Source organism: Convolutriloba macropyga, chromosome 9 (assembly GCF_964194025.1).
Source record: "Convolutriloba macropyga chromosome 9, txConMacr16.3, whole genome shotgun sequence".
Classification (NCBI taxonomy): Eukaryota; Metazoa; Xenacoelomorpha; order Acoela; family Convolutidae; genus Convolutriloba; species Convolutriloba macropyga.
In genome coordinates, this window is record NC_134476.1 from 6582247 (window position 1) to 6610026 (window position 27780).

The following is a 27780-nucleotide window of genomic DNA, read 5'->3' on the forward strand; positions in this document are numbered from 1 at the left end:
CAAAGGAACAAAATAAAAATTTTGTCCTTTTGCATTTTTTCGAAGTAGAGAACATTCAGTATTGAGTCAAACAAAACTAAGTCTTTTTAAAATCTCATGCAGTAGTTTTCATCGGTTCCCAAAAGCTAAACTGGAGAGCCCAAAAACTTTTAAGCCCAAAAACCCAAAAGCTTTTAAGCCCAAACCTTTTAACCCCAGAAACTTTTAAGCCCAAAAGATAAAGACTGGAAGGGATTGAATAAAAGTAGTCAAACTGGGATCAAGTGAAAGCTGTTCCTATTTCCATATCATATCCCATTATACCTTTGAAGTGATGTGAATAGAACTAAAACTGGGATAAAATGAACTGCTTTTTCACTACTATAGTACATCAACTACCCTCTTTAGTTAGTGAAATCTCTCTGACATTAATGCCATACCAAAAAGTAGCCAAATGCCATCCAATACCCTATTATCATTATCCAAATTAAATTCTTAACGCTATTACCCGCTTGCACACACTCAAATCTCAACCATATTATCACAATTCAAAATTATGATCTTTGACTCCGATTGAAATGATAGCTCTTGTATCTGTATGAAGAATGTCAAATCCCAAAACCCTGCCATATAGTCCTTGTGAAATGCTATAAACTATTATCCCCATGCAAAACTATTCCCTACTAAGTTCAATTCTTTAATTTATTAAACATTTGCATATATTCAAGTCAAGCGATACAATAGAAAGGAAAATTGACCAATAAACACTCACATATACAAGACTGTACCAAAAAATTTTAAGTACAAAGTTTTTTTTGTGTTCCGCTCAGTTTTTCGGTATTGTTGGCGGAACAAGAACACTAGATCTAAATTGAAGTTCAATTTAACTTTGGCTGCTCATTGGTACTCTCTTGGACCGAATAAGCTGTGTGTTTGTTTTCGTATCCAAATTATTTTCACTCAAAATATTTAATGACGTTTACTCGAAGAGTAATTTATCAAAGGGCATAAAATCACTATAAAAACATTTTCTAATTGATTTTTGCATACAATTTTCAGGATACAAAGTGACGTACAATTGACCCCCAAAGACACAATGAAACTCTGTGAGAACAAGATTGATCAATCTTAGAACCAATTTTTCGTTTTATTTCGTTAGTGAAAAAAACGTTTTTTGTGATGTTGTTCAATGAGAAATGTAAAATGGTGTACTGATGACCTAAAATCTTGTACCCTATTTTAACCAAAATAAAAGTTTGATTTTTTTAGGCTTAACTATTGAAATAACTCTTTCTCCAGACTCTCGGTTGTTGTTTTTGTAATTTATCAGACTCTAGAAATACAAATTGTGTTGATGAAATTGAGATGCTAGAGAAACTCGTTTTTTGTTTCAGTGGGCAATTTGAAAACGAAAATGTTTTTGTCAATGATACGTCAATGGAAAAATTCTCGAGTCTTGACGCCATTTTTCCTTCTATAATTGAGCGGCGTGTCGATTCTGACTGTTTACATACATTAGTTTCCATTCTAAGCGAACACTAAAAATTTTGAAGAGTTTTTTTAATGAAGATAGTGCCACGACAAACTATTTCACTTGCATTGATATCAGAGGTCTTTGAACGATAAACAATCTTCAGATTCGAAAATGACTGAGTTTCTCTTGAACAATTGAACAATTACTTTTGAAAAAAAAAAGAAATTGTACAATTATTTGCTGTTTCATGCTGATCTTAAAAAAAAAGAATTTTTTTGAGAAAACATTGTTCGTTTTATGCCCAAACACTGGTTGGAATTCCCAGACCAGGGTATCCCGCACCATGCGATTTGGATGTCAACAAGGATAGAATGAAAACTGTATTTCCTTTTCAATATTACCAAATAAAAACATTGAGCATTGATTCAGACCAGCTGAATCTTTATAATACCCAGGCAGTAAAATGTGTCACCAGACAAAAACTGGAAAGAAATTTCCATCGGTGCCGGCAATCAGATTGGATAAGAGTAGCCAAATTAGGACCGGGTGAAAGCTGTTCCTTTTTCCATATTATACAACATTTTCCCTTCGAGGTTAGTTAATTACAGCCAAAAACTGGGACCGAAAAAAACAGTTTTCTAACTACTATACTGCCCCTACCCAGTCTATACTTTGAAATTTACCCAGTCTATACATTGCCATGCCAATAAAACTATAATCCCATGCTATTCAACACCTTTTAATCCCCAAAACAATCTTATCACTATTACCCGTTCGCAGATACTCATATCTATACCCTAATAACGCCATGCAATATGGTACTCAACTATCCCGTTTGATGACGTATTCCTTCTACTTTCATGAAGATCTTAAAACCGTTGTCGCAATTTTCCCATGCCAAAAATCTGCCATATAGTCTTCATTAAATGCTATGCCCTATTATCCCCATGCAAAACTATTAAAATTTATCAATTTTATAAAAATTCTGCAGATATTCAATTTTATGCCATTTGACCTCCTTGTCAAAAAAAACAAATAATTCCCATACTTTGCTGTAACCTATTATCCCAGTTCAAAACTCTATCATATAATTTGAATGCAAATCATCAAATCTTTGCCCCATTATCAGCGTACCAAAACTAAACCCTATGGACCGCATGCATAATTTTACCCCATGCAACACCATGACTACAAACCAATTCAAATCATCCCCCTTTACTTGCTTGCAGATAATCAAATCTATACCCTGTTATTCCAAAACTAAAACCTATAATCTTCACGCATGAAAACCTTACTACACCAATACAAATCTGTTTTGTAGTACCTGGTTGCAGAGTTTGTAAAATCCCTATGGTATACTACACCCCAATAACGTGAATCAAATTTTCGCTCCGTTACACGTTTGCAGATTTTCAAGTCCGTATTCAACTATCGCCTGATTCATAATCACCATGCAAAATTCTGCCATGATACGCCTTCTCAAATCTTCAAATTATCAACCGATTTCATAGCCGATTTCATAAGAAATAACCGATTTCATAGAAATAAAACTGTAGCAGGTAGAACTGTTTACCCCATTGTGCCCATTCAATTCTACAACCTATTATTTTGCGTGGGATCCATACCCTTTATCTTCTTTGCGTGATAACTCCTCTCTATTATTGCGCTGTTCATTTACTAATGGTACGTGTGTGAGTGAGTGAGTTGAATTTTGTGCGTGTGTCTGTGTACAATTGTGTTTGAGCGAGTGTGTGTATGTGTGCGTGTGTTTTTGTGTTTGTGCGCGAGCAATGGTGTGTAGTAGAGCCAGTGCGTTTGTGCTTGTGAATGAGTGTTGTTGTGTGTTCAAGATGTTTCTGTGTTTGAACGAGTTATATAGGTGTGTGTTTGTGTGTGTGTGTGTATGTGTGTGTGTGAGTCTGTGTGTGTGTGTGAGTGTTGTGTTTGAGTGAGTCGGTTTGTATGCTTGTGTGTGTTTGAGTTTGTGTGTGAGTGTATGTATGTATGAGTGTGTCCGCTTTTGTTTCGGTATGGCAGCGTTTGCATGTGTTTGTTTTTGTGGTTGTTTGTCTGTTCGTTTGTGTGTGTGTGCGTGTGCGTGGGTGTGTGCTTTTGCGTGTTTGTGTATGTGTGTAATTGAAAAGGAGAGTGTGTATGTGAGTAATATTGTGTGATTGAGTGAATGTGTGCGTGAGAGAGATATTCATTGTTTGTATGGTTGCGCGTGTTCGTCTTTTTGAGTGAGTGTGGATGTCTGTTTGTTCGGTTGCCTCTTTGTGTATGGGAGAATGCGTGCAATTACATTTTGAGGTGTGCGAGAGTGTGTGAGTGAGTGGGTATGTGCTAGTGTATGAGTGAGAAACTGTGTGGGTGTGTTTTTGTTCTTGCGTGTATGTTAGTTTGCGTGCGTACGTGTGTGTGTGTTCGCGTGTTTGTGCATGGGTTTGTTTCGTTGTGTTTGCTTGTTTGTAGTTGTGTGTGTGTTTGTGTGTGAATGAGTTTTGTGTGTGTCTTAATGTGTGGGAGTGAGTTTGTGTGATTGGTTTTTGTGAACCATTTGAGTGACTGAGTGCATGACTGAGTAGGCGTTTGACTGAGTGAGTGTGTGTATGTTTATCTGTGAATGAGAGAATATAAGTAGTGTGTTTATGATTGAGAGTGAGTGTGAGCTTTCGAGTGTGTGTAGGTTTGAATCTTGGGTTTGCTTGCGTTTCTTTCTAAAGCGCTGGACCTTGTAAGTGTAGACACCTCCGTTCTGAAGCTTATTTCTTATAACAAACGATGTTCTTTCCAAGAAATTTTGTAGAGAAATAGAGAAATGATTAGAACTCTATTTCTTTCCAAGAAATAGAGTTCTAATCAAAATGACTCTCGATATGACTTTGATGCCAATGGTAGTGGCTTTTACACTCATTTGGAACAAATTGATATCTGGGTAACTTTTTTATGGAATCGAGAAAGTAAATTCGAAAGTCTGGAAATATGCTAAGATTTTTCGTTGGTGAAGACACATGAAACGAAAAATCTTTGTCCACGACTGCTGTCTGTGGAATTATTTCTTTCGCTTGAGTGGTTCGGGTTTTTTTCGCGACTATCACAATTGCGATCCATTTCCCGTGATCTACAATCGCACTGTTGGTTACTCTGAGCATTCATATCTTGACTCTAGGATCTACGGTTTTGATATATATTTTTTAAATCTGTCATTTTTCATCGATCCTGTGGTTTAATCTGAAAATGATAGATTGATTAAACTGGCGTGATGGACGTGGAGACTGATGCACACTACGAAACATGAAACTATTTTCAGCGCTTCTGTTTGGTTTTGATTATAATATTTACTGCTAACTTGCTGGTAATTTTGCTTTGTTTTCTGTAGATGTTAGTGCCGAACTCGACCATGTGATTGACTGCAGTTTTGCTTGTAGTTATCATTAACTTTCTGTCAACATTGAGGATGTAAACATTTACGGTTTTTGAAATCTTTGTATTTAATGCAAAAAGTTAATATATCACCAAAACCTTTGAAGAATTTACAAAACATAGTTTGATTTTGTTTAAACCTGTTAATATCTTTTTAATTGTTGTTTGTGTAATTGACGTTTTTTTGTTGGCCATTAAAAGGACTATTGAATTCTTTGTGAGGGTTTTTTATTTCGTCAATATTTATTTGTTGCCTGAGCTCTTGGAAAAAGTACCCGTGAAATCACTCTTGAATGAGTAGCTAAGGTCTTTATTAGCTACATGGTCCTGCAAATGTTGCCGCGTTGTTCCAGTTTTTTTTCTCAACTGATGGACTTCTGGTTAAAGTGATGGTGGGGTAAGACATCTCAAAAATGATTCCATAAAACTCATTGTTCTATAGTTAGAACTAAATTCAGGATATGGCAATCAATCTCTTTTTCTTTTGATTGTTTTAATCTGTGTACAAAGCTTTTAAAAATTTAATCCGGTTGCCTTTTTTATGTTTTCCAATTCGATACAATTTATATAATTTTCCTTATCGTCAATCAATCTGTTTCTCACCTGATCTTGAACACCTTTCCATTTTAGTATGGCTGCTAGCAATTCAAACAACTGTGCTGCAGGTCATCGTAAGTACGAACCAAAAGAAGCTCTTAATACAGCACCGGGGCGTTTGGTTATCCAGAGAACCGTGTTCCCAGAGTGAATTGTTTGTTTTTCTCTGTATTAACCTGAAAAACTCATGAGCATCTTCAAATAAATCTAGTCGTGTGATTTTTTCCAGGGTAACGTCAGGGTACGCAACCACATTTGCCATGATAGTGCTAGTTTTTTAATTGGCTCTCAAGTAAGCTTCTCTAAGATTAAATACTTTACAGTTGTAATGAAGTTACGTAAATTTTGTTTTTAAAAATTAAAAATTAGAAGTTGTTTGAAAACCCTTTGTGCTTTTCTTACAATATCAATTTGATTTCGATAGTTCACTAACCAGGGGTCTATAGCTTTTGAATGCTCAATTTCCATTCAATAGTGCTGGTATTTTTGGGTTCTTCTGAACTTAATTTGTGTTACTTGCTCTTTTCTAATATAAACCTGAGTAGTTCTGTTAAAATTTCTGGCTGATCCAAGGGTAAGTTTTAGTTTTACCCGGAGTATTTCTGTTGAGTTTTGTGGCTGATTGCTCAAGCTAGGGTTTAAAAGTTTGAATGTTATTTATATACATAGTCTATTATTTATTGGTAACTCTTAGAAAACTGCTATTTGTGTGCTATTTGAGTTAAATAAATGAATAAAAAATTTTACCAGTGTTGTTGTCTTCCAACATTCTATTGCTTAAATGGTCATGTAATTTTCATTTACGTCATCTAAAAGTGGTTTCTCTATTTATTGTAATGGTTTTTCTTGATAAATTGCTGAAAAATTGAAACTGAAAAGTAAATTTTTTTTTGTACATTGCTTTAATACATGTGAAACTTCAAAAGCAGTGTATTTCATTTAATTTTTGTTTTCGTAAATTTTATTAGGTTGGAATTTTTTTTTATTTCAATCATTTGATTTACAAAATCTTGGAGTTACAAACTACAGTTTTTTTACTGAGCCTAACTTTAGCTTTTTTGGCAAACTATTTTCTATCTTTCCGCTTTTGCCCCAAATACTGTGATAATTTTATTGTTAATTTGTGTAGTTTATGTAGCACAAGTGGGTAAAATTAAAAAAATTCTAGTTAAAATTGTAAGGTTTTACAACATTTTTTTTCATTGGCCAAAATTGCAAGTTACTACCGTCCAATTAGCATATTTTCTCGTAAACTAGCTAAACGTGGCTTAATACGTAGCTAAATAGAGTGCGAATAAAAAAGTTTGAGCAGAAATTTGGTGAAAAATAGATGTATATTACGCTGAACATAATTTGGGGGAATAGATTTGGATAAACTTTGAAAAAAATAGTAGAATGCAGCCAATTTTCAAACAAAAAATCAATGAAAATTGGACACTGATTGAACTCTGATTGAGTTTTGGGGGAGAATTTTCGTTAATTTTAGGTGCACTAAACCCCTGTTGAAATTTAAGTTTTGTTGAAAGAGGATAATATTCAGGCTGGTCTGGTTTTCGGAGATGAAATGTGGTTCAGTTTCCGTTTTTCAGTTCAAAAAAAAGTAAAATTTAACCTTTAGTTGAAAAGTGGGTCATATTGAGAGAAATTCGGTTTTGTGGGCTGAATTTTGGGCTATTATTGTGTCAGATCATGTGAAAATGCAAATATTCGACCATAAATTTGGTTTTAAAAATTGGATGAAATTAAAGCTACATACTTTTTGGGTTAATGATTCCTTTTGAATTTTGAATATTTAATGTGAGAATGCTAAAATTTAACTATGAAATTGATGAAATTTGGGTGAAATATAGAGTAAAATTTTATCCATATTTGGGATGTGAATTAGGGTAAAATTAGGGATATCTGGTTAAGTTTGGCTTTCTGGTATGCAAAGATTTCAATGATTAACGTCTTTTTGTGTATGCGTCATATAAAAATGTTTTCTCTAATTTTTGTGATGGTGTTTCTTTGTAAATTATCGAAAAATTAAAGTTATCGAAAAATCGAAACTAAAAAAGAAAACAAAATTACAACATTTCACTAATACATGTGAAACTACAATAGCAGTTATTTTTTGTATTAGTAATTTTTTTTAGGGTAGAATTTTTTTTTAGTTTTAACCACTTAGTTTTAGAGTTACAAACTAGAGTTTTTTACTGAGCCCAATCCTAGCTATTGTTGCAAACCATCTGCTATCTTTCCCCTTTTGGCACAAATACTGGGATATTTTTCATGTAAATTTGTGTAGTTCGCGTAGCAAAATTGGTTAAAATTTGAAAAATTCTAGTTAAAATTGTAAGGTTTTACAATATTTTGTTTTTTAATTGGCCAAAATTGCAAATTACTATCGTCCGAATGGCATATTTTCTCATAAACTAGCTAAACGTGGCTTAATATGTAGCTAAATAGAGTGCGAATAAAAAAGTTTGAGCAGAAATTTGGTGAAAAATAGATGTATATTACGCTGAACATAATTTGGGGAATAGGTTTCGATAAACTTTTAAAAAAAATACTAAAATGGAGCCAAATTTCCAACAAAAGTTCAGTGAAAATTGGACATATTTTAATCTGATTGAGTTTTGGGGGAAATTTTCTTTAAAATTAGGAGAACTTAACTCCAATCCAAACATAGGTTTTGTGAAAATGGGATAATATTCAGGCTGATCTAGGTTTCGGAGATGAAATGTGGTTCAATTTCCGTTTTTCAGTTCGAGAAAAGTAAAATTTAAACGTTTGTTGAAAAGTGGGTCATATTGAGAGAAATTCGGTTTTTATTGCGGCTGAGCTTAAACAACTCAAAAATCAAATTGAATAGCGCTCTTGAAGTAAAACTCAAACTCGAACTACCTCAACCACCAGCAAAACAATACTACGACTTAACAGTATTGCATCAGATTCTTTGCGATTGGATTGCGAATCAAACTGTTATTGATACAGAATATTCGACAAAACTTCTACATGGTTAACAAATTTCCCATGACATCAAATTTACACTGAAAAAGTGACGTTATGGGAAAATGTTCACATTCTGTCGACATTATTATCTACAACCAATCAACAGTTCAATTTGACATGTAAATCCACGTGACTAGCAGCATAAAAGGAGCTCGAAAAACTACCAAAAATCAGTTGAAACTTGTTGATTTTGGTTATATTAAACTGACATACAGTGCGTATTGAAGCACACTTTCTTGAGCGGTAAATTAATGGTTACTGTGTCTTGTTTTTGTAGATCATATTAGTGACTGTGCAGTTTTAACTTTACATTGACTTGTGAAAAGAGAATTAACTTTGATATTCTCAAAAGTTTCTTTCTGAGGAACGAAGTTCCTAAGTAAGAGAAACTTTGTGCAAAACATAAAGTCAGTTTCTCTTACTGGCTTTAACGAAGCCTAGCGTAGTCACTGATTGCGTTATTGAGCAATTGAGTGTACTGAAAAGCACAAAGTGCGAATTTGGTTACATTTGTTAATTTTGATTATCGGGAAAAAGTCTCCGAAAATATTAACACATCGGTGATAGAAATTATTTGCTCTAACCAGTAGCTAGGACAGTTACCTAGAGCTGGACATAGGGGATTTTGCAATTTCGAATTATAACTTGAGTTATTAACGAAAACTCAACAAAATTTTGATTGTTTCAATTTGAATTATTTTGTTATTCTGAGAGATACAAGTTTGTTATACAGCAAAGCTGAGCAGTTAGTTATCAGGACTAATTGAACAACAAGTAAGGCAACGGTATTCTACAGTATAGCGGATAATACAGTTCACAAAAGTTAACTGCAAAAATACAATATCCGGACAGATTTGAAACCGCTGAAACGATCTGGGCGGTGTAAAGTTTTCCTTGACTTTGATAGGAGAGCAGCCGTTACATTTGGTCCGCCGACCCAGATAGTGGAAGGCAAACTGCTGTCTAACCCGATGAAGAGATTGCCGAAGGCAACCCTAAAAGAGAATCAGACAAATCAACAGCAACAGGCCAGTGAGGCGAACAGAAGTGTGCAATTCACAAAACACGTTGAAGAATTGACCTCGTTTAAACGGAACAAGCAAAGCAAACAGCAACCAGGCAATTCGAGCACAACCAGCAGAGAGGAGCTTCAATCAACAGCTCACAGGTACGACAAGAAGTTCCAAGATTTATTGGAAGAAGTCAACAACAAAACAGGGATTGGCTACAAAATAATTGAAGATTCAGATCGACCCAACAAACTAAAGGTCCTCTACCAACAGACTGTTCACCTACTAGAAGAAGAAATACCCAATCAACTGCAGCGTCGAAACAAGCTTGCACCCTACCCAACAAGTTTCGTTGAAGAGCATCTGAAAGAAGCAAGGAAGTGCAAAGCAAGTTTGGATTATCCTTGGCTCGTATATATTAGCAAAGGCACGCAACCAGCAATGAATGCAGAGCAAAGCAACGAGACCCAAGCAGTGAACGACAGCGAGAGCAACAACAACTACCCAACGGACAACCGAGTTGCTCAAACAGTGCAAAATGGAGCAACAGCAAGTGGCCAAGAGACGGAGAATTTTTCGGAAACATTTTCAGCAAAGCAAAGGCGCGAGGAAAGGATTAAGAAATTCGATATCGAATTCGAAACCAAGATGCAACTGGAACAGGCACGGTTCGAGCGGAGGAAACTAGAGCTAGAAATGCAAATGAAGGAACTGGAAACCAAGCATCAACTGCTGGAGGAAGAGCGTGAGCTAGAGCGCAAAGTGAAGAGAACAGCATTAGAGAACGATGATGCTCGTTCCCAATCAACTGGTGCTCGAGACAAATCACCTTTCAACTGGACCCCCAAGAAGAGAGATGTCTCTGACTGGGCCAGCAGAATCGACAACCTTCTAACACCAGATCGATCAACAGCTCGCTTCGAAGTAACCCCTGAAGTGAACAGGCAAAGTCACTACTCACGATATCGCAGTTCACGAGACCGATCCTCAGGTGTTGAAGACCGAGACGTTTCCCCCAGAGCTGGTCTATTACGATACAACAGTGGGTATGCAGGTAGCAGTAACCTACCAGAGCTGAAGTTGAACAACTTCGATGGAAATCCTCTCGAATGGCCGGAGTGGTCTAGTATGTTCATCGCTACAGTGGATCAACGACCAATACCAGACTCAGAGAAGATGAGCCACCTGAAGACTCTACTGACAGGCAAGGCAAGGTCAGCAATCTCTGGAATGTGCTATTCTGGACAGTTCTATGGTGCTGCATGGAGTATTCTGGAGAGGAAATTTGGAAGGCCTCATGTGATCATTGATGCACAATGGGAGAGTCTTCGCAAAGCAAGTCAGCTGAAACCACACGACTCAACAGGTCTGATCAGTTTTTCAGTTATTGTATCGAACTTTGTAAATGTCCTCAAAGAGTACAAGCAGATTGGTGATCTGCAATCAAGCTCGACACTGTATATGGCAGTAGATAAGCTACCCCAAGTTCTCAAAGAGAAGTGCTGGTTCTATGTTGATGATAAAGATGAAGATTGGCCTGAACTGATTATGTTTGAAAAATGGCTATCAAGAATAGCATTCGTGCACGAAGGGTTTTCAGCTTTCAAGGGAGAGCGAAGAGAAGAAGACCGAAGAAGCGCAAACAGAGACAAACGGTTCTCGAAAACATCGAACTTCAGTGCAAGTTCGAACGTGAAAGAAACGAAGCAAACGCAAAGTGATCACTGTCCGCTAGCTGATGGCACTAATAAAATATGGAACTGTCCACTATTCAGGAACATGAGTGTGAATGATCGGTACGCAGCAGTGAGGAAGCAACGCTTATGTTACAGATGTCTAGGCAAAGGACATGCAATCAAAGATTGTAAAGTCAATGCGTGCGGCATCAATGGATGCATCAAGAAGCACAACCGATTGCTACACTCGGAAAACCAAATGGACGAGGGCAATCATGCAGTCAACGTAAGCGCAGCAACAATCAACCAGAGTAACGAAGTTACTAGCTTTCTTCAGATAGTTCCTGTCTCAATACAGAGCGGTGGCAACAGGCTGAACACATATGCTTTCCTCGATAGTGGATCAACGGTTTCATTCATCGATCAAAGTGTGCAAGAGAAGTTACGAGCCCAAGGCACCGAGGTGACGCTCAACATAGCTGGCATACACGGAACGAAGGATCTGAAGACAGAAAAGGTTCCTCTAAAAATAAAGGGACTACATTCAAAGGTGCATTCAATCGAAGCGTTTGCACACCCGTCAATCTCCTTGGGAAACACGAACTACAACTACAACAAATTGAAGCAAAGCTTCAATCACTTGAGTGTTCTACCCAACAAAAGGTTCAACTTGATGGAAGTTGGCATCATCCTTGGTCAAGATGCTTATGAGCTACAACGCCCATTGGACTATAAGATAGGCACACGAAGTGAACCTTTCGCCGTTCTAAAAGAGCTAGGATGGGTAGTCAGTGGACCCATGACGGGCAAAAGAAGACAAAATGTTTGTCATTTCGCCTTCACTGAAGATGTGAAAGTGGCTGAGAATATCCAAACCTGGTGGGACATAGAAACCTATGCTTCCAAAATCAACGTCGTCAGTCAGTCAAAGAAGGAACTGCAGGCACAGAAGATGCTAGAGAGTACGACAAAGTTCACAGGCGAGCGGTACGAAGTGGGAATGCTGTGGAGTGAACCAGAGCCAAACCTACCGAACAACTACAGCTCAGCCTTGGGTCAGCTCTACTCACTGGAGCGAAGATTCCAAAGGGACCCAAACCTGAAGAATTTGTATCAACAGTCAATAGATACAGATGTAGAAAAAAGATTCGTAAAGATATTGGACGAGTCCGAGGTGAAAGGCACCTTCGGGAAAGAATGGTATTTGCCACACCATCCAGTGCTAAACCCGAACAAGCCCGGCAAAGTAAGACGTTTTTGCAATGCCGCATCAAAGTACAAAGTCATATGCCTAAATGATAAGCTACTAGCAGGACCTGATCTGCTATATGGCTTGATTGGAACAATATTCAGATTCCGTGAAGGACCGATAGCTCTGACAGCTGACATCGAAACGATGTTTCTACAAGTGAAAGTTCCCGAACAAGATAGAATTTGCTTGAGGTTCTTATGACGTCCAAGAACTAACGAACCTGTCCAGATGTACGAATATCAGCGTCACGTATTTGGAGCTAAAAGTTCTCCAACTTGTGCAAACTATGCTCTCAAGCGAGTGGGACTGGACAACGAAAAAGAGTATCCGATTGCAGCAAAAGCAATACAAAACAACTTCTACATGGACGATTTCATCAAATCAGTAGAAACCCCGGAAGAAGCAATTGAAGTTTTCAATCAACTACAACCTCTTCTCTCACAACATGGATTTGAATTGAAGAAGTGGATAAGCAACAACGACGCAGTTACCAAAGCAATCCCAGAAGACTTGAAGTCAATCAGCAACACGAAACAAGTCGAAGTGGAACCCAGTACGGAGGGATCCTCAGTGCTAGGACTACAATGGACCGTTACTGATGATAGCCTTCAAGTGTGTAGAGGTACCAACAAGGAAGTGGAAACCCCTATAACCCAGAGGAAGATTCTGTCACTGGTATCTTCAGTATTCGACCCGATCGGATTGGTTGCTCCGTTCAGTGTTCACATGAGACGACTTCTGAAAGGCATCTGGACTAAGAACGAACAACATTGGGACAACGAAGTGGAGCCCAGTGAAGAAGAACAATTCTTGAGATGGAGAGAACAACTTCCAATAGTGGCTGAGACAAGCATCGATAGAAGGTACTTCAACAGAGAGAGGGATAAAGCCGAACTTCATGTGTTTGCTGACGCATCTGAAGACACGATGTGTGCAGTGGCTTATCTACGCTCACAACCAAAAGAATACTCAGCTGACTTAGCATTTGTCATTGGAAAATGCAGAGTAGCACCAATGAGGCATCTTTCAATACCGCGATTGGAATTGCAAGCGGCAGTCATGGCAGTCAGGTTGAAAGAACAAATAGTCAAGGAACATGAAATGAAGATAAATAGTTGCAGCTTTTGGTCAGACTCAACTACAGTATTGCATTGGATACACAGTTCCCATCGCAAACAACAAGTGTTTGTGGCCAATCGAGTGGCTGAGATACTAGATACAACTGATGTTTCACAGTGGAAACATGTGAGCGGTATCAACAACCCAGCGGCACCAGAGCAATCAACATCGAAGAACTCAAGAGAAGTGAGTGGCTCACTGGGCCGGCCTGGTTAAAACGACCAAAAAGCAAATGGCCACAGCAAGTGAACCTCATATTTGCCTCAGATGAAGAGAATATACCCTCCTCAGTCTTCATGGTACAGGCTGAAGAGAAGAAAGCTGTTATCCAGTGGGAACGATTCAGTAACTTCAACAGACTGGTAAATACAGTGGCAAACGTACAGCGAGCATTGAAAAAACACAGACCAGCAACACTCATAGTTAGCATTGAAGAAAGAGAAAAAGGAAAAGCAACGATCTTCAAACTACTACAACATGAACAGTTTGGTGAAGAGATGAAATCTCTGAAAACTGAAAAGGAAATTCCAAAAGGCAGCAAACTCCTACAATTGTCACCCTTCCTAGATGAGGAAGGATTTATTCGAGCCAAAGGCAGAATAGGCAAAAGTCAGTTGGACTTCAATGCCAAGCATCCAATTTTGCTGCATTGGAAACATCACGCGGTTGAATTATTCTTGCGAAACGAGCACAAGGACAATCAACACGAAGGCACTGAGCATGTCAGAAACATTGTTCAACAGGAGATGTGGATCCTAGGCATACGGAACGCCTTAAGATCAATCAAGAACAAGTGCGTTACCTGCAGAAAAGGCAGAGCACAAACGATAACACCAGTCATGGCAGATCTACCCGAAGAGCGGTTAGATGCTTCAACAGCCTTTACAAATGTTGGAGTTGACTACTTTGGCCCTTTCCTTGTGAAGATTGGGCGCAGAAACGAAAAGCAATGGTGTTGTTTGTTTACTTGTCTAACTATGAGAGCGGTGCATATAGAAGTGGTAACCAAGTTGGACACAGATAGTTGTCTCAATGCAATAATGAGATTTATTGCTCGAAGAGGCAAACCGAATACGATCATCAGCGACAATGGGACAAATTTTTTGGGAGCTGAAAGAGAGTTTGCAGAGTACGTTGCTGCATGGAACAAAGAAGGGATCGAAGAACATCTAATTCAACGAGGGATCAGATGGAAGTTCAACCCACCCGCAGCACCTCACTTTGGAGGAGTATGGGAGCGGTTGGTGAGAAGTTGCAAGAAAGCAATGTATGCAGTGTTGGGGAACAGATCAGTCACCGAGGACGTTCTTTCAACAACGATGTGTTTTGTTGAGCAGACATTGAACGAATGACCCTTGACTCCGGTCAGTTCCGATGTTAATGACTTGGAAGCATTGACCCCCAATCACTTCTTGCTTGGCAACCGGAACGTTTGCTTATCCTATCTACCGTGCGCAGAAGAATTTGTTGATCATCGAAAGCTCTTTCGACAAACTCAAGCCTATGCAAATCTCATATGGGACAGATTTCGTAAAGAATATAAGCCAACTCTGAATAATCGGCAGAAATGGCGATCTACGTCGAACGAAATCCTTAAAGAAGGCGATCTCGTTTGGTTGATCGAAGACAACGATAAGCGTAGATATTACAACCTAGGTCGAGTTGCGGAGACCATCGATGGGTCTGACGGTGTGATTCGATCAGCTATAGTTCGAACGAACGACGGATTGTACAAGAGACCAGTAGTGAAGCTCGCCCCAGTATTACCTGGAAAAGATGTTTTCGCGATAGAAAACAGGGCCGGCGATTTTGCGGCTGAGCTTAAACAACTCAGAAATCAAATTGAATAGCGCTCCAAGGTCATTTCAAGCAGTTCAATTTAGAATAGCGTGACAAGCAAAATTTAATGCTACCTTCTGCTGAAGCCATACGGATTTGTTCATTTTGTTCAACATTCATACTTAGCAACTATTATTAGTACACAATCGTCATTCATGAAGTAAAACTCAAACTCGAACTACCTCAACCACCAGCAAAACAATACTACGACTTAACAGTATTGCATCAGATTCTTTGCGATTGGATTGCGAATCAAACTGTTATTGATACAGAATATTCGACAAAACTTCTACATGGTTAACAAATTTCCCATGACATCAAATTTACACTGAAAAAGTGACGTTATCGAAAAATGTTCACATTCTGTCGACATTATTATCTACAGCCAATCAACAGTTGAATTTGACATGTAAATCCACGTGACTAGCAGCATAAAAGGAGCTCGAAAGACTACCAAAAATCAGTTGAAACTTGTTGATTTTGGTTATATTAAACTGACATACAGTGCGTATTGAAGCACACTTTCTTGAGCGGTAAATTACTGGTTACTGTGTCTTGTTTTTGTAGATCATATTAGTGATTGTACAGTTTTAACTTTACTTTGACTTGTGAAAAGAGAATTAACTTTGATATTCTCAAAAGTTTCTTTCTGAGGAACGAAGTTCCTATGTAAGAGAAACTTTGTGCAAAGCATAAAGTCAGTTTCTCTTACTGGCTTTAACGAAGCCCAGCGTAGCCACTGATTGCGTTATTGAGCAATTGAGTGTACTGAAAAGCACAAAGTGCGAACTTGGTTACATTTGTTATTTTTGATTATCGGGAAAAAGTCTCCGAAAATATTAACACATCGGTGATAGAAATTATTTGCTCTAACCAGGTGCTAGGACAGTTACCTAGAGCTGGACATAGGGGATTTTGCAATTTCGAATTATAACTTGAGGTACTAACGAAAACTCAACAAAAATTTGATTGTTTCAATTTGAATTATTTTGTTATTCTGAGAGATACAAGTTTGTTATACAGCAAAGCTGAGCAGTTAGTTATCAGGACTAATTGAACAACAAGTAATGCAACGGTATTCTACAGTATAGCGGATAATACAGTTCACAAAAGTTAACTGCAAAAATACAATATCCGGACAGATTTGAAACCGCTGAAACGAACTGGGCGATGTAAAGTTTTCCTTGACTTTGATAGGAGAGCAGCCGTTACAGTTTTGTGGGCAAAATTTTGGGCTATTATTGTGTTAGATAGTGTGAAAATGCAAATATTCGACCATAAATTTGGTTTTAAAAATTGGATGAAATTATAGCTACATACGTTTTGGGTTAATGATTCCTTTTGAATTTTGAATATTTCACGTGAGAATGCTATAATTTAACCATGAAATTGTTGAAATTTGGGTGATATATGGAGTAAAACATTATCCTAATTTGGGATGTAAATTAGGGTAAAAGTTAGGGATATGTGGTTAAATTTGGCATTCTGTTATGCAGATATTTTAATGATCAACGTCTTTTTTATATGCGTCATATAAAAGTTTTTATTCTCATATTAGCAAAAGTTTTTTTTAGTAATTTTAAGAAAATTGTAACCAAAAAGTAAATAAAAATTAGTACAGGATATATTGGAAACTACCATAGCATTGTATTTCTAAGAATTTTCAGTATTATAAACCTTTTTATGGTAGAGTTTTGTTAGCTTACGCTTTACTGTGATATTTTTCCTATATTGTACTTGGAGTATAATTTCTGGTTAATATATATCTAAATGGAGCGCGAATAAAAAGTTTTGGAAGCAATTTGTTAGATTTTAGATGTAGATTACGCTTAAGCTTTACTCTGAATGTGTTTTAGGGGATCAATTCTGGTTAAAATTAGGTTGACTAGTGTGAAAATGGCACAATTAAACCATAATTTGGGTACAAATCGGGTTCAGTTTTGCCTGATTAAGTTTTGGGGAGATTTAATTTAGATGAATTTTGGCTTTTCAGAATGAAAAAAAAATTAACAGTAATATGTTTAAAATGGGGTCGAGTTTAGATTAATCCGGTTTTTAATTCTGGGATGAATTCTGGCTAAAATTTTCTTAGATAAAGTAAAAATGATATCATTCAAACAAAAATTTGTTGAAAATTAATGTAAAACAGTTTTTGGTGGATGAATCTGGTTAAAAATTTGCATAAAGGTATGCAAGTACTTCAATTTGTATAAGAAGACACCGTCACGCCCTTACTACCACCTTTATGTTGAAAAAAATTCGGACATAACTTACACACAAGCGGATCAGAACAATTTTGCAAGAGCAAAAATGAACTGCTTTCCTCTATTTTAGTGTAATCGTACTGTATTTGGTCTTGAAATTGATATAAATTACGCTATTTATGTTTTTTGTTGAAAGTTTTTGATTTAATCCGATGGGACAGAAAAACCGCAAACCTGGGCGTGATTCTTTGGGAGCATCAATTAGAGAGGGCTGCTGCAGATCACACAATGCGTGATCTCATTGTTTATGCCGATCCATAGATGTTTGCTTAAAACGTTAAGATGTTTGCTTAAGCTATAGATGTTGGGCAATTTAAAGAGTCAATTTAAAAAAAGAGGGATGATTGTGTTAGTTTATAAAATTTATTATGAATAAATAGAAGCTTATTCATCAGCCTGTAAATCGAGCTGAGTTGTTTCTTTGATAATCGTGAGGCAGGATCTTCAGCTGTCAAGCCCCCCTGTTGGGTTGTTGTTTAGTAGTAATCGAATTGCATTAAAAAACAATCTAAACTGAGTTGAAATTAGTATATTTGTTCTACTTTAAACTGGAAAATTTTGTTTGTAAGTTAAAAATAGAGAAAAAACTTGGCTAGTGTCTGCAGCCAAAGTCCGAAGCAATCATTAATTTCATGCTGTTTTTTTCCTAATTATTGAAGCATTGGGCCGATAAGGGTGCGGATAATCACGTTCATGTCGTAGTGAAACGCTCTTCTAATTTTGCTGTTGGACAAAAATTAGAGAGATACAGCTCAGCTCATCTCAATAAATTGTTGTCGTTTTTTCCACGTAATTTTTGATGGCGGGAGCCTTTGAGCTGGTTTCATCCCCGCTTAGGCGCCTTAGCACCTCCCCATCTACTCAGATGATTTTGAAGTTTTAGTTTTTCTTCTGATCCACCTGTCTTCCTTTTAGTGTTTTCGCTGAGTTGCAAATGTCAGTCCGAGAGTAGGAAAACTGAAAGTTATAACCGCACCTACATGAATTTAGTTCTTTTTCTAGTTTTAAAATTGTTCTGGATAGGTCAGGTCTAAATTTCATGCTGTTTAGCCAGGGATAAAATGAGGTTCGTGTACGAATTAGAAGGTACAGGCTCAAGTGCTAATATTTTGTTAACTTAAGCTTGTGTTAAATTCTGTGACGAGTAGTAGGAGTTAATGTTTTAAATCATGTTTTCAAATATGAGGGATTATTTATCCTTTCATCTCTAGCAGCTCTAATACTACAGTCCTTGGGACTCAAAAGCGAGACTTTTATTAGATTAAAAATATAATTATTTTTTTTCTTTTTTGTCAAGCATTCTTTAGATTTCTGGACATGATTCACAAGCGTTCACTTTAAATACTCAACAAAACTTCTGAATTGCGATCAGAACCCAAAGAAGATTTAAATTTCAAAGTTTTTAGTTAAGTTGTCTGGACCTGAAACACGCAAGCTTGCTTAAATTCATATATTTTGATGGTTCCAAATTACCGGCTTAGATGATCCTAGAGATTTTGACAGAAAAATTTTTTTGCGCAAACCTTTTTTTTCAGCTGCTTTAGTATTCCAAGTTAAGTTCGAATTTCCTTTCGGTTTTTAAATGATGATTCCACTGTTTTATTTTTTTTTCTTCAAATTTTCGATGTTTTTTAAATGATCAATGCATGAGGGCAACTTTTCGAAGGCTCAATAAAATACTTTTAGCGATCAGCTATGGGGCCGGTACCGGGTCGAATAAAAAAATGCAAAAATGTGTAAGATAAGCGGTGAAAAGTTAGTTTTTTCACCGCAAATTTCGTACGTAATTTTGCGGTGAAATGCGGTGAATGCGGTAAAATTATTAAAGTTCATCGCTAGACTAAGCGGTGATCTTACAAAAACTCACCAAAATTCACCGCTAAAATATGTAATTTCACCGCCCTTACAAGGGTCCGAACCTCTCACCTCCTGGATGTCATCCACTTCTTCTTCCACTGCGCCATCTCTCACTTAATTTTAATATTTTTTGTTTGAATTTAAATCGAATTCACTCTACTTTCTGCAAAACATGCGCGGTGAATTTTGTAAGATTTGCAACTTTTAGCGGTGAAATTACATATTTTAGCGTTGAAATGCGGTGAATTTTTGCACTTTAACCGCTTACTCTAGTGGTGAAATTACATAAATTCACCGCTTAGAAAAGAGTGTCAAAAAGATGTAAGATTCAGGAGTAGATTTAGTGGGAAGGCAAATCTGACAATTCCTCCCACACTCACCATTAATTTCACCGCATCTCAAACATCTTTAACAATTTTTTCTAAGCGGTGAATTTATGTAAGTTCACCACAAAGTTGAGCGGTGAATTTATGTAATTTCACCGCATTCACCGCTTTTCTTACACAATTTGGACACCTTTTTCGAAGCTGTGAATTTATGTAATTTCACCGATAAATTCAGCGGTGAAATTATATAATTTCAGCGCTACCAGGCGATAACGTTTTTTTTTCTCACCGCATTCACCGCCTGATTTATGTAATTTCACCGCATTCACCGCTTATCTTACAAAAATTTTTGCATTAACCGCTTATCTTACATAATTTTGCGTTGAATGGCGGTGACACCTCGACCCGGGGTCCAATCAACTATGATTTTCCAAACTTCTTCATAATTTTTCAGCAATATCTACCGAACAGCCGATCGCGCACACTACGTGTTTAACTTCACATACCCAGCTTGCGAGTCAGAAAGGAATTACATGGCGTCCTACCTGAATTACAAAGCTATGATTGGTCGAGAATCTTACTTCATTGAAGGTATTGTGTACAAAATGTATTGTGTATAAAAAATAATTTCAGTGGAAAAATCTTTCAAAACTATCGGCTGAATTTTATGTAACAAAATCCCCCTCTCTCCTTTAGTAGACGAAATCCCCCCGCCCTCTCCTCCTTTAGTTGAAATATGCCCCTCCCTCCTCGAGCTGACTAAGTCCCTTCCCTCACCTCCCCCCCCCCCCCCCCTCTCCCGCCCTTTAGGTCACATAATGTTGCCCACCCCCCCCCCCCCCCTTTTAGGTGACAATATTGCATGTGAATATGCTTGCAATTGTTCACGTTTTTGTATTTATTCACAGGTCAGTCTCCATTGATCACGAGGATAGCCAGTATCAGAGTGAACTTGGACTGTGTGTATTACCTGAACGGCACTATTGTCTCTACTGCATTCCAAGTACAAGGTAAGTATACTATAGTTTCTTTCCACCATTCGTGTAATATGTTACCCGAGTGAAGTACCTTTCTTACTGGATGTTTTCCCTTTTGTGCAACCCCTCCCCTCCCGCAGTACGATATGCACCCCCCCCCCCCCCAGATACACAGCACGTGCCATTACGTTATTATTCATTTTGTAAAAATGTGGGGTGCAACTAATATGCACTCAATAAGCGGGGGGGGGGGGGGGGGGGTTATAATCGGAAAAGATTTCTTCGACTAATGAGCCTCTATTTTCTCCTACGCAAATTTCGTGGTAGAAGTTGAAGTTTTTTTCTCTATAGTTATAATCTCTCGCGCTATCCTCCAGCCCTTTGTCCCTCTCAGTCCTGTTGAAAAATTCAAACGCTAACAATAGAAATCGGATGACTATTTCTCGGCATTTTGTCAAAAATATTTAATTTTCTCTTTTCAGCATTCGTTTGAGTAAAATCAGACCTCGCCTCAGCATAGTCAGCTCATATGTTACTTAATTTTGTCACTCTATTTACTAGAAATGTCACACTATTTACTTTTATAATCCATTCACAGTTTCCATGTTTCTAATTTTTCCGCATTTTCTCCGCATTTTTTTAACGTGAAATTTACCGGAAATTAAAAATAGCTGCTGAAAATGAAATAGAACGTGTGGAAGTTCTGGAAGCAAAGTATAGATATAAATTTAGAATAGACACTGAAGAAATGGATTTTTTTAACGGAGCTGTAGAAGTATGCTTCGAAAATTCTGAAGTAAGTAAAAGAGCGCCGAAAGAGAAGAAAATATGTAGAAGGAAAACAGTATTAAAACTTTGTGCATAAAAAAGCTGAACGTTGAGGAATTAAGTAGAGAGATTGTGGAAAAGATGTAAAAATAGTGCTTAAAACGAAAAACTTGACAAAGAATTTTTCTGAGTCACCCTTTGTACAACTATCCTTGATCTGGTTCAAGGTTATACATGAGTATGGTAGTCATACAAAATCATATATGGTTTGTATGATTTCATCGTTGTCATAAGGAAATCGTTTATGGTTTCCTGGAAATCATACTTGAATTAGACAAAAAATATGAAAAATAAAGAAAAAACTTTTTATTTTCAGAAAAAAAATATTGGAAATGATACAAAGTCATATGAAACATTATCATTCACTGGTGCTATCAAATCTCAAATGATGTATTCGAATGATATTTAAATTAAACATATCCCATGTGCAGTCTACTGTTTGGCTCACTACGCAAAGCATTAACTTCAGTTCATTTAAGGTTTTATAACAATTTTCTGATTTGAAATGCCTCCTATAATTGAGCATTTAAAAGTATACTCTGCCACCAAAAACACTTCCAGATGTAGTCATATACGTAGAATTACTCTTTTGAATAGCACCCAACTCTGTAATGACAATGGCACGTCAGATTGTTTAGGAGCAGCAAAAAGTGGTGCCCGGGAATCACTTAAGGGATGCATTATCGATAAAATTAAAACATGAATGGAACAAAAAACATGAAAAAAGTTTTATCTTGATTTCCGCATCGTATATTCTTTCTTGCAATGCAATTTTAAAGGCGAAAAATTGATTTCTTGGTTTTCATAAAAAGAATCGCGCTCAGAATCAAGAATGAACATTATGATATCAAGTTTGACCCCACTGTGAAATCTAAAAGAAATCAGCCCTTAATAAGATTCTGCGCCAGTTTCGTTGTAGAAACTAAAATTTTTTTCTCTATTTTTGTAATCTCTCGCGCTATCCCGCAGCCCTTTGTCCTTATTTCCGGACTGTCAATAAAAATTCAAATGCTACCAGTAGAATTTGGATGACTTTTTCCCCGGCGGTCTGTCAAAAAATTTTTCTCTGTTCAGCATTCGTTTAAGTAAAATCATACTTCGCCTCAGCCCAGTCATTTCTTGTCTTACTTAATTTTGTCACCTTAATTAATGATAAAACTGTTTTATAACCCATTTAAAGTTTCCATGTTTCTAATTTCTCGGCTTCTTTTAACATGAGATTCACAGGAAGTGAAACCAGCTTCTGAAAATGAGTGTGGGGAAGTTCTGGAACCAAAGTATAAATATAAAATTAGAATAGACACTGAAGATGTAGACTTTTTTAACAGAGCTGAGGAAGTATGCATTAAAATCTCTATGTAAAAAAGCGCCGAAAAGTAGAAATTTTTTAGGAAGGAAACAGTTTTTAAAATTGTACTTTTTAAAATGCTGAACATTGAAGAATTAAGTAGAGAGAATGTGGAAAAGATGCATAAAATGTGTTATAAACAATAAAAAATTCGACAAACAGTTTTTCTGAGTCACCGAATATACAACCATCCTGAACTAGTTCAGGGTTATAAATGGTTTTTGATAGTCATACAAAATCATATCTGATTTGTCGAATCTGCTTGTTGTAAAAAAATTGTTAATTATTTCCTGGAAATGATGCTGGAATCTCACAATAAACCTGAAGATTAAAAAAAACAATGAGCAGTCTTTATATTCGGTAATCGAACGAGGTCATATGACACATTAACAATGACTGGTGCCATCAAATCCCGTTTAAAGTATTCAGATGGCATTTGAAATAAAAATATCTCATGCTCAGTCTACTGTTCGACTCACGACGCAAAGCAGTAACTTCTGGTTGTTTGAAGATTTATAAAAAATTTGGGATTTGAAATGTTTCCTATAAATGAGCAATTACAAGTATACTCTTCCTCCAAAAACTCTTCAAACTGTAGTCATATAAGTAGACTTAGACTTACTCCATTAACAAGCACCCAGCTCTGCATTGGCTCTCAGCAATAAATCAAATGGTTTTAAAGGAAAAAACTCTGCAAAAAAGGAGCAATAACTCCTCATTCCGAAAGCAGACTTTGTCTTTTATTTTTTGATGCCTTTTAAATTGATTGAACCTGATTGTGCATACAATAATAATAATGTCTATAAATATTGCAAATAAGAGGTTTTTGGAGCAGCCCAAAATGGTGTCCGGGAACCTCTTAAGGGATGCCCTATAGAAAAAATTAAAATGTAAATGGAACAGAAAACATGTTTAAAAAGTTTCGGATAATCATATATGAACACATGTGATTTCCTGCAATCCAATAAATGACCAAATTTTATTTCCTAAATTTTATAAAGGAAATGGCACTAAAAATCAAGTATGAACTTAATGAAATCATATTTAACCCCCTTGTGAAATCTAAAAAAGAATCAGCCCGTGATTAAAACTAGTCATATATGTTTTTCGTACTGCAAAACAATCAAGCAGATCAACAGGCTAATTTATTTAATACCACTAATAAGGAAGCTGGAACGATGAAATTAATGTATTATATGGGCTGATTGTGTGGAAGGATTTACATGATTTTGTGGTTTAATTGGACAACTTGCAATGACAGCCTCAAAAAAAAATTTCCAGCAAATTTTCCGGCCTACACAGAAAAGTGCATTCAAAATTCCGCGCACTAAGCGGATAATTTTTGAAGAATTTACCCCTGAGAGGTAATTTTTTTCCTGGACTTTATTGCAATATACTCAGATAATTATCAAAAATTTTGCTCGAAACAGTTTGTTTAACAATCTGGCTGGCCCAACAAGAGGGTTTCATTTGAAAGAAATCAGTAATAAACACTATCAAGAAAATTGAATTATGACTGCCCCAAATATTTGTCATACTCAACAAGATAGTTCATTGTCGAACTGAATAAGATTGGAAATTGTCAAGCAGTTGGTTCTTTTTTATTCGCACAATGAAAGAGGAGTTAAAATACTGAGGTGACTGCAATGATGCAATGAATGGTTTTACAAATTGCGGTTTGTAGCGCCGAATGAGGTAAAAATTGCTTGCAATAAAAATTTAATCGGTGGAAACCACGCATCTTATGTGGATTCAACGGTAAAAATTACTGTACATTCTTTAGGGTGAACTTTTGTAAAGCTTGCAGATTTAAGCGATGAAATTTTTACTTTCACTGCTTTCTGTTGGTAGCGGCATTTTTTTCACAACTTAAGAAGTGAAAATAAAAATTTCGTCGTTAATGTTACAAAAAATTGCCGCTTAAAACAGCATTTTATTTAAATTCAAAATTTTTCCGGATTTGTTTTCCATAAAAAGAAGTGGAGTAATATTGGCTTAAATTCAAGAAAATTAAGATTGAGAGACGTAAAAGGTGGAACAGTGGATGAAGAAGTCGTTGATATGCAGGATGTCGAAAATTCGAACTCCTGCACGGAGATAATTTTCCGACAGGTTTCCGGTGAAAATGAAATTTTTCTTGCTAAAACCGCAAAACTTTAAAAAACTCACAGACAAAAAGCTCAATTTTTACCAAATTCACAGCTTTCACCGAGTTCATCGCTAGAAAAATATGGGCGCTTTGCGGTGAAATATAATTTTTTCACCACTATTCACCATATCTCTTGCATAATACTTTTGATGAAAATTTGACCCCGGAAAGGCTAACAGTTTGACGGAAAAATCGACAGCAGAGCAAGTGATGGAAATTAATATATAAAAATATACATGAAGAAAAGGAACATATTATATATACATATATATATATATATATACATATATATATATATATATATATATATATATATATATATTTATATATATATTTATATATATATATATATATATATATATATATATATATATATACGTGTGTGTGTGTGTGTGTGTGTGTGTATATGTATATAATATATATAGAGAGAAAAATAGAAAAAGTAAACAGAATACAACAGAATATATAAACCCTGATAGCGAAACTAGAACCATGATAGTTACTAACTCAGTAATATATTAACTCAGAATGTTGTAATTTTAGGATAATTGGATCTCATCCGTTTGTGCCCCCCCCCCTCCCCTAGCTTTGTGGGTGCATATGATTTTTTTATTTGCACCCCCCGATGCACGTACTATAATTTTGTACAATGATTTTACTAGTTAATGACAGGTGCTCTCTTAGTGGGGTTGTATAACGTACTGGTGGAGGAGGAGGTCACAAACGAAAAATATCCATAACAATTCTTTTTTTTAGTGGGCTTATATCTTTTATGCCTCCAAGCGCACGTGCTTTTTTACATAGTAAAGTGCTATATAACAATATATAAGTTGTTACTGTTATGTTACTAAAAAGCACTGGCGGGGGGGGGGAACAGAATAGATCCGAACACTCTTTTCAGATGAGCCAATTATTGACGATTTGACCAAGGAGGGAATTTTGTCTCTGAAGGCAGAACTGTTCAGGTACTCAGACTTTGCAGTCCAGATCAACATATTCCCTGAATTGGTCAACCAGGGAAGAATGCTGTACATACAAGTGTCTGAGGATACGTCGGTGCGTATATATTTTTTGAGGATTCGGAAACAATTAAGTTCTTAAATAAAACCAGCTTTGGGTCCCTATTATACCCCCCCACCCTATCCCACAAAATTATACCCCCCCCCCACCCATTACATTATTCCAATCGTTTTTGACAAATTACTAACCCCTCTCCCCCGCTCGTCAAAAATGAAAATTGTGAGCATAAATAATTTGAGGGAGAAATCGTCGGTATCGCCGTTTTTTCTAACCAAAAACGACAAAATTTCCTATGATTTTTTTGTCGGTATCGTCGTTTTTGTTCGGTATTTAACATAGGAAACAATCGGTATAGTCGTTTTTAAACCAAAAATACTGAAAAAGCCGAACATACCGACAATTTCTTACGTGGAACACCCACATACCCAACATTTCTTGCATCGTTTTTGGTTGGTCTTCCAGACTAGGGGTGTAAATATTTGGGTTTTTCCTATTATACCACCCCCCCCCCCCCCCGTGCTTATTGGTCATATAACGGATAGCCCTCTCTCACCCGTGCCCCAGTTATCGTAAATATACCATAATTTTTTGAGGTATAATGTTATAAACAGTGGGGCTGCAACGGGAGAACTTTTGAAGAATTGCCTCCTCTACCAAAAGTGGGTGGGCTGAGCACCCTGTTGTCACATAAGCTTGATTTAAAGTACGTTTAAGACATGATATAATGAAAGTCTGCAGTTCCAAAAAAGGCCAAAAAAGTATCTATTGTGTTTCGGCCCCCAGTGTTTTTATGACCCCCAAGTTGCAAGTTATATGTTATTATATACCACGTTACTATGTAAGAAAATAGCACGTGCGTCTGGGGGTCATAAAAGATTTATGCTCACTAAGCTGGGGGGGGGGACAGAACAGATCCGGCAAAAATATGGGTTCTTTCTTTTTATACCCCCCCCCCCCAGCTTAGTGGTCTGATAACCAAACCTATGCCCCCCCCCCCCAATCTTGGTAAATATACCATAATGGGGGAGGGCTATACTTTATAGGGGGTAGGGGGTTATAATGGGAAGGCTCAAAAAATGAGCCTATGTTGACTTCCAAAAACTTCCAGCGTTATTAGGTTTTCAAGTTAAGGGATGAAACAATTAGTGATTAGTCGGTTGAGAAAACTGACAATCACAACCAATTTGAATCACAAACAGTCAATCTAGCTCTAGTTGGCAGACTTTCCACTACTTCAAAAACGGGGAAAAAATAGTAAATTCAAACTATTTCTGGATCGTTTCAGTTTGTTTGCCCCCCCAGCACGCTATGCCCCCCCCCCAGTTATAGAGCACGTTCCATTACATAGTAAATTACTATGCAAAACTATGACACGTGCGTCTTGGGGATGCAAATAATATGGTTTGCCTTTTAATTCATAGCTTTTAGTTAAACAATCAAAACAAAGTTTTTAAGTACGTTTTTATTCCGTTTCTTTTAGTTGCTTAATTTTTTCGATGTGTTCAGAAAACTCCTATCTTGTAAGATCTTGCAAGACATCTTGCAAGATAGCCAAGTTTCACAAGAAGGCTTACACACGCTTATATTGTAAGATCTTACAAGATGTCTTACAAGATAAGCGTGCAGATGCAAGATCTTACAAGATAAG

The 27780-nt window shown here is 36.8% G+C and overlaps 1 protein-coding gene across 1 annotated transcript in view; it reads left to right on the forward strand.

The window, feature by feature from the left end:
* Positions 1–26213, forward strand: part of LOC142345953 (uncharacterized) — a 54800-nt gene extending 28587 nt beyond the window's left edge. Inside the window, exons 3-5 of the mRNA XM_075398420.1 lie at positions 20265–20401; positions 20719–20820; positions 26014–26213. Coding sequence (XP_075254535.1) covers positions 20265–20401; positions 20719–20820; positions 26014–26213 — 439 coding nt within the window. The remainder of the gene's footprint in view (positions 1–20264; positions 20402–20718; positions 20821–26013) is intronic.
* Positions 26214–27780: the final 1567 nt, after the last annotated feature.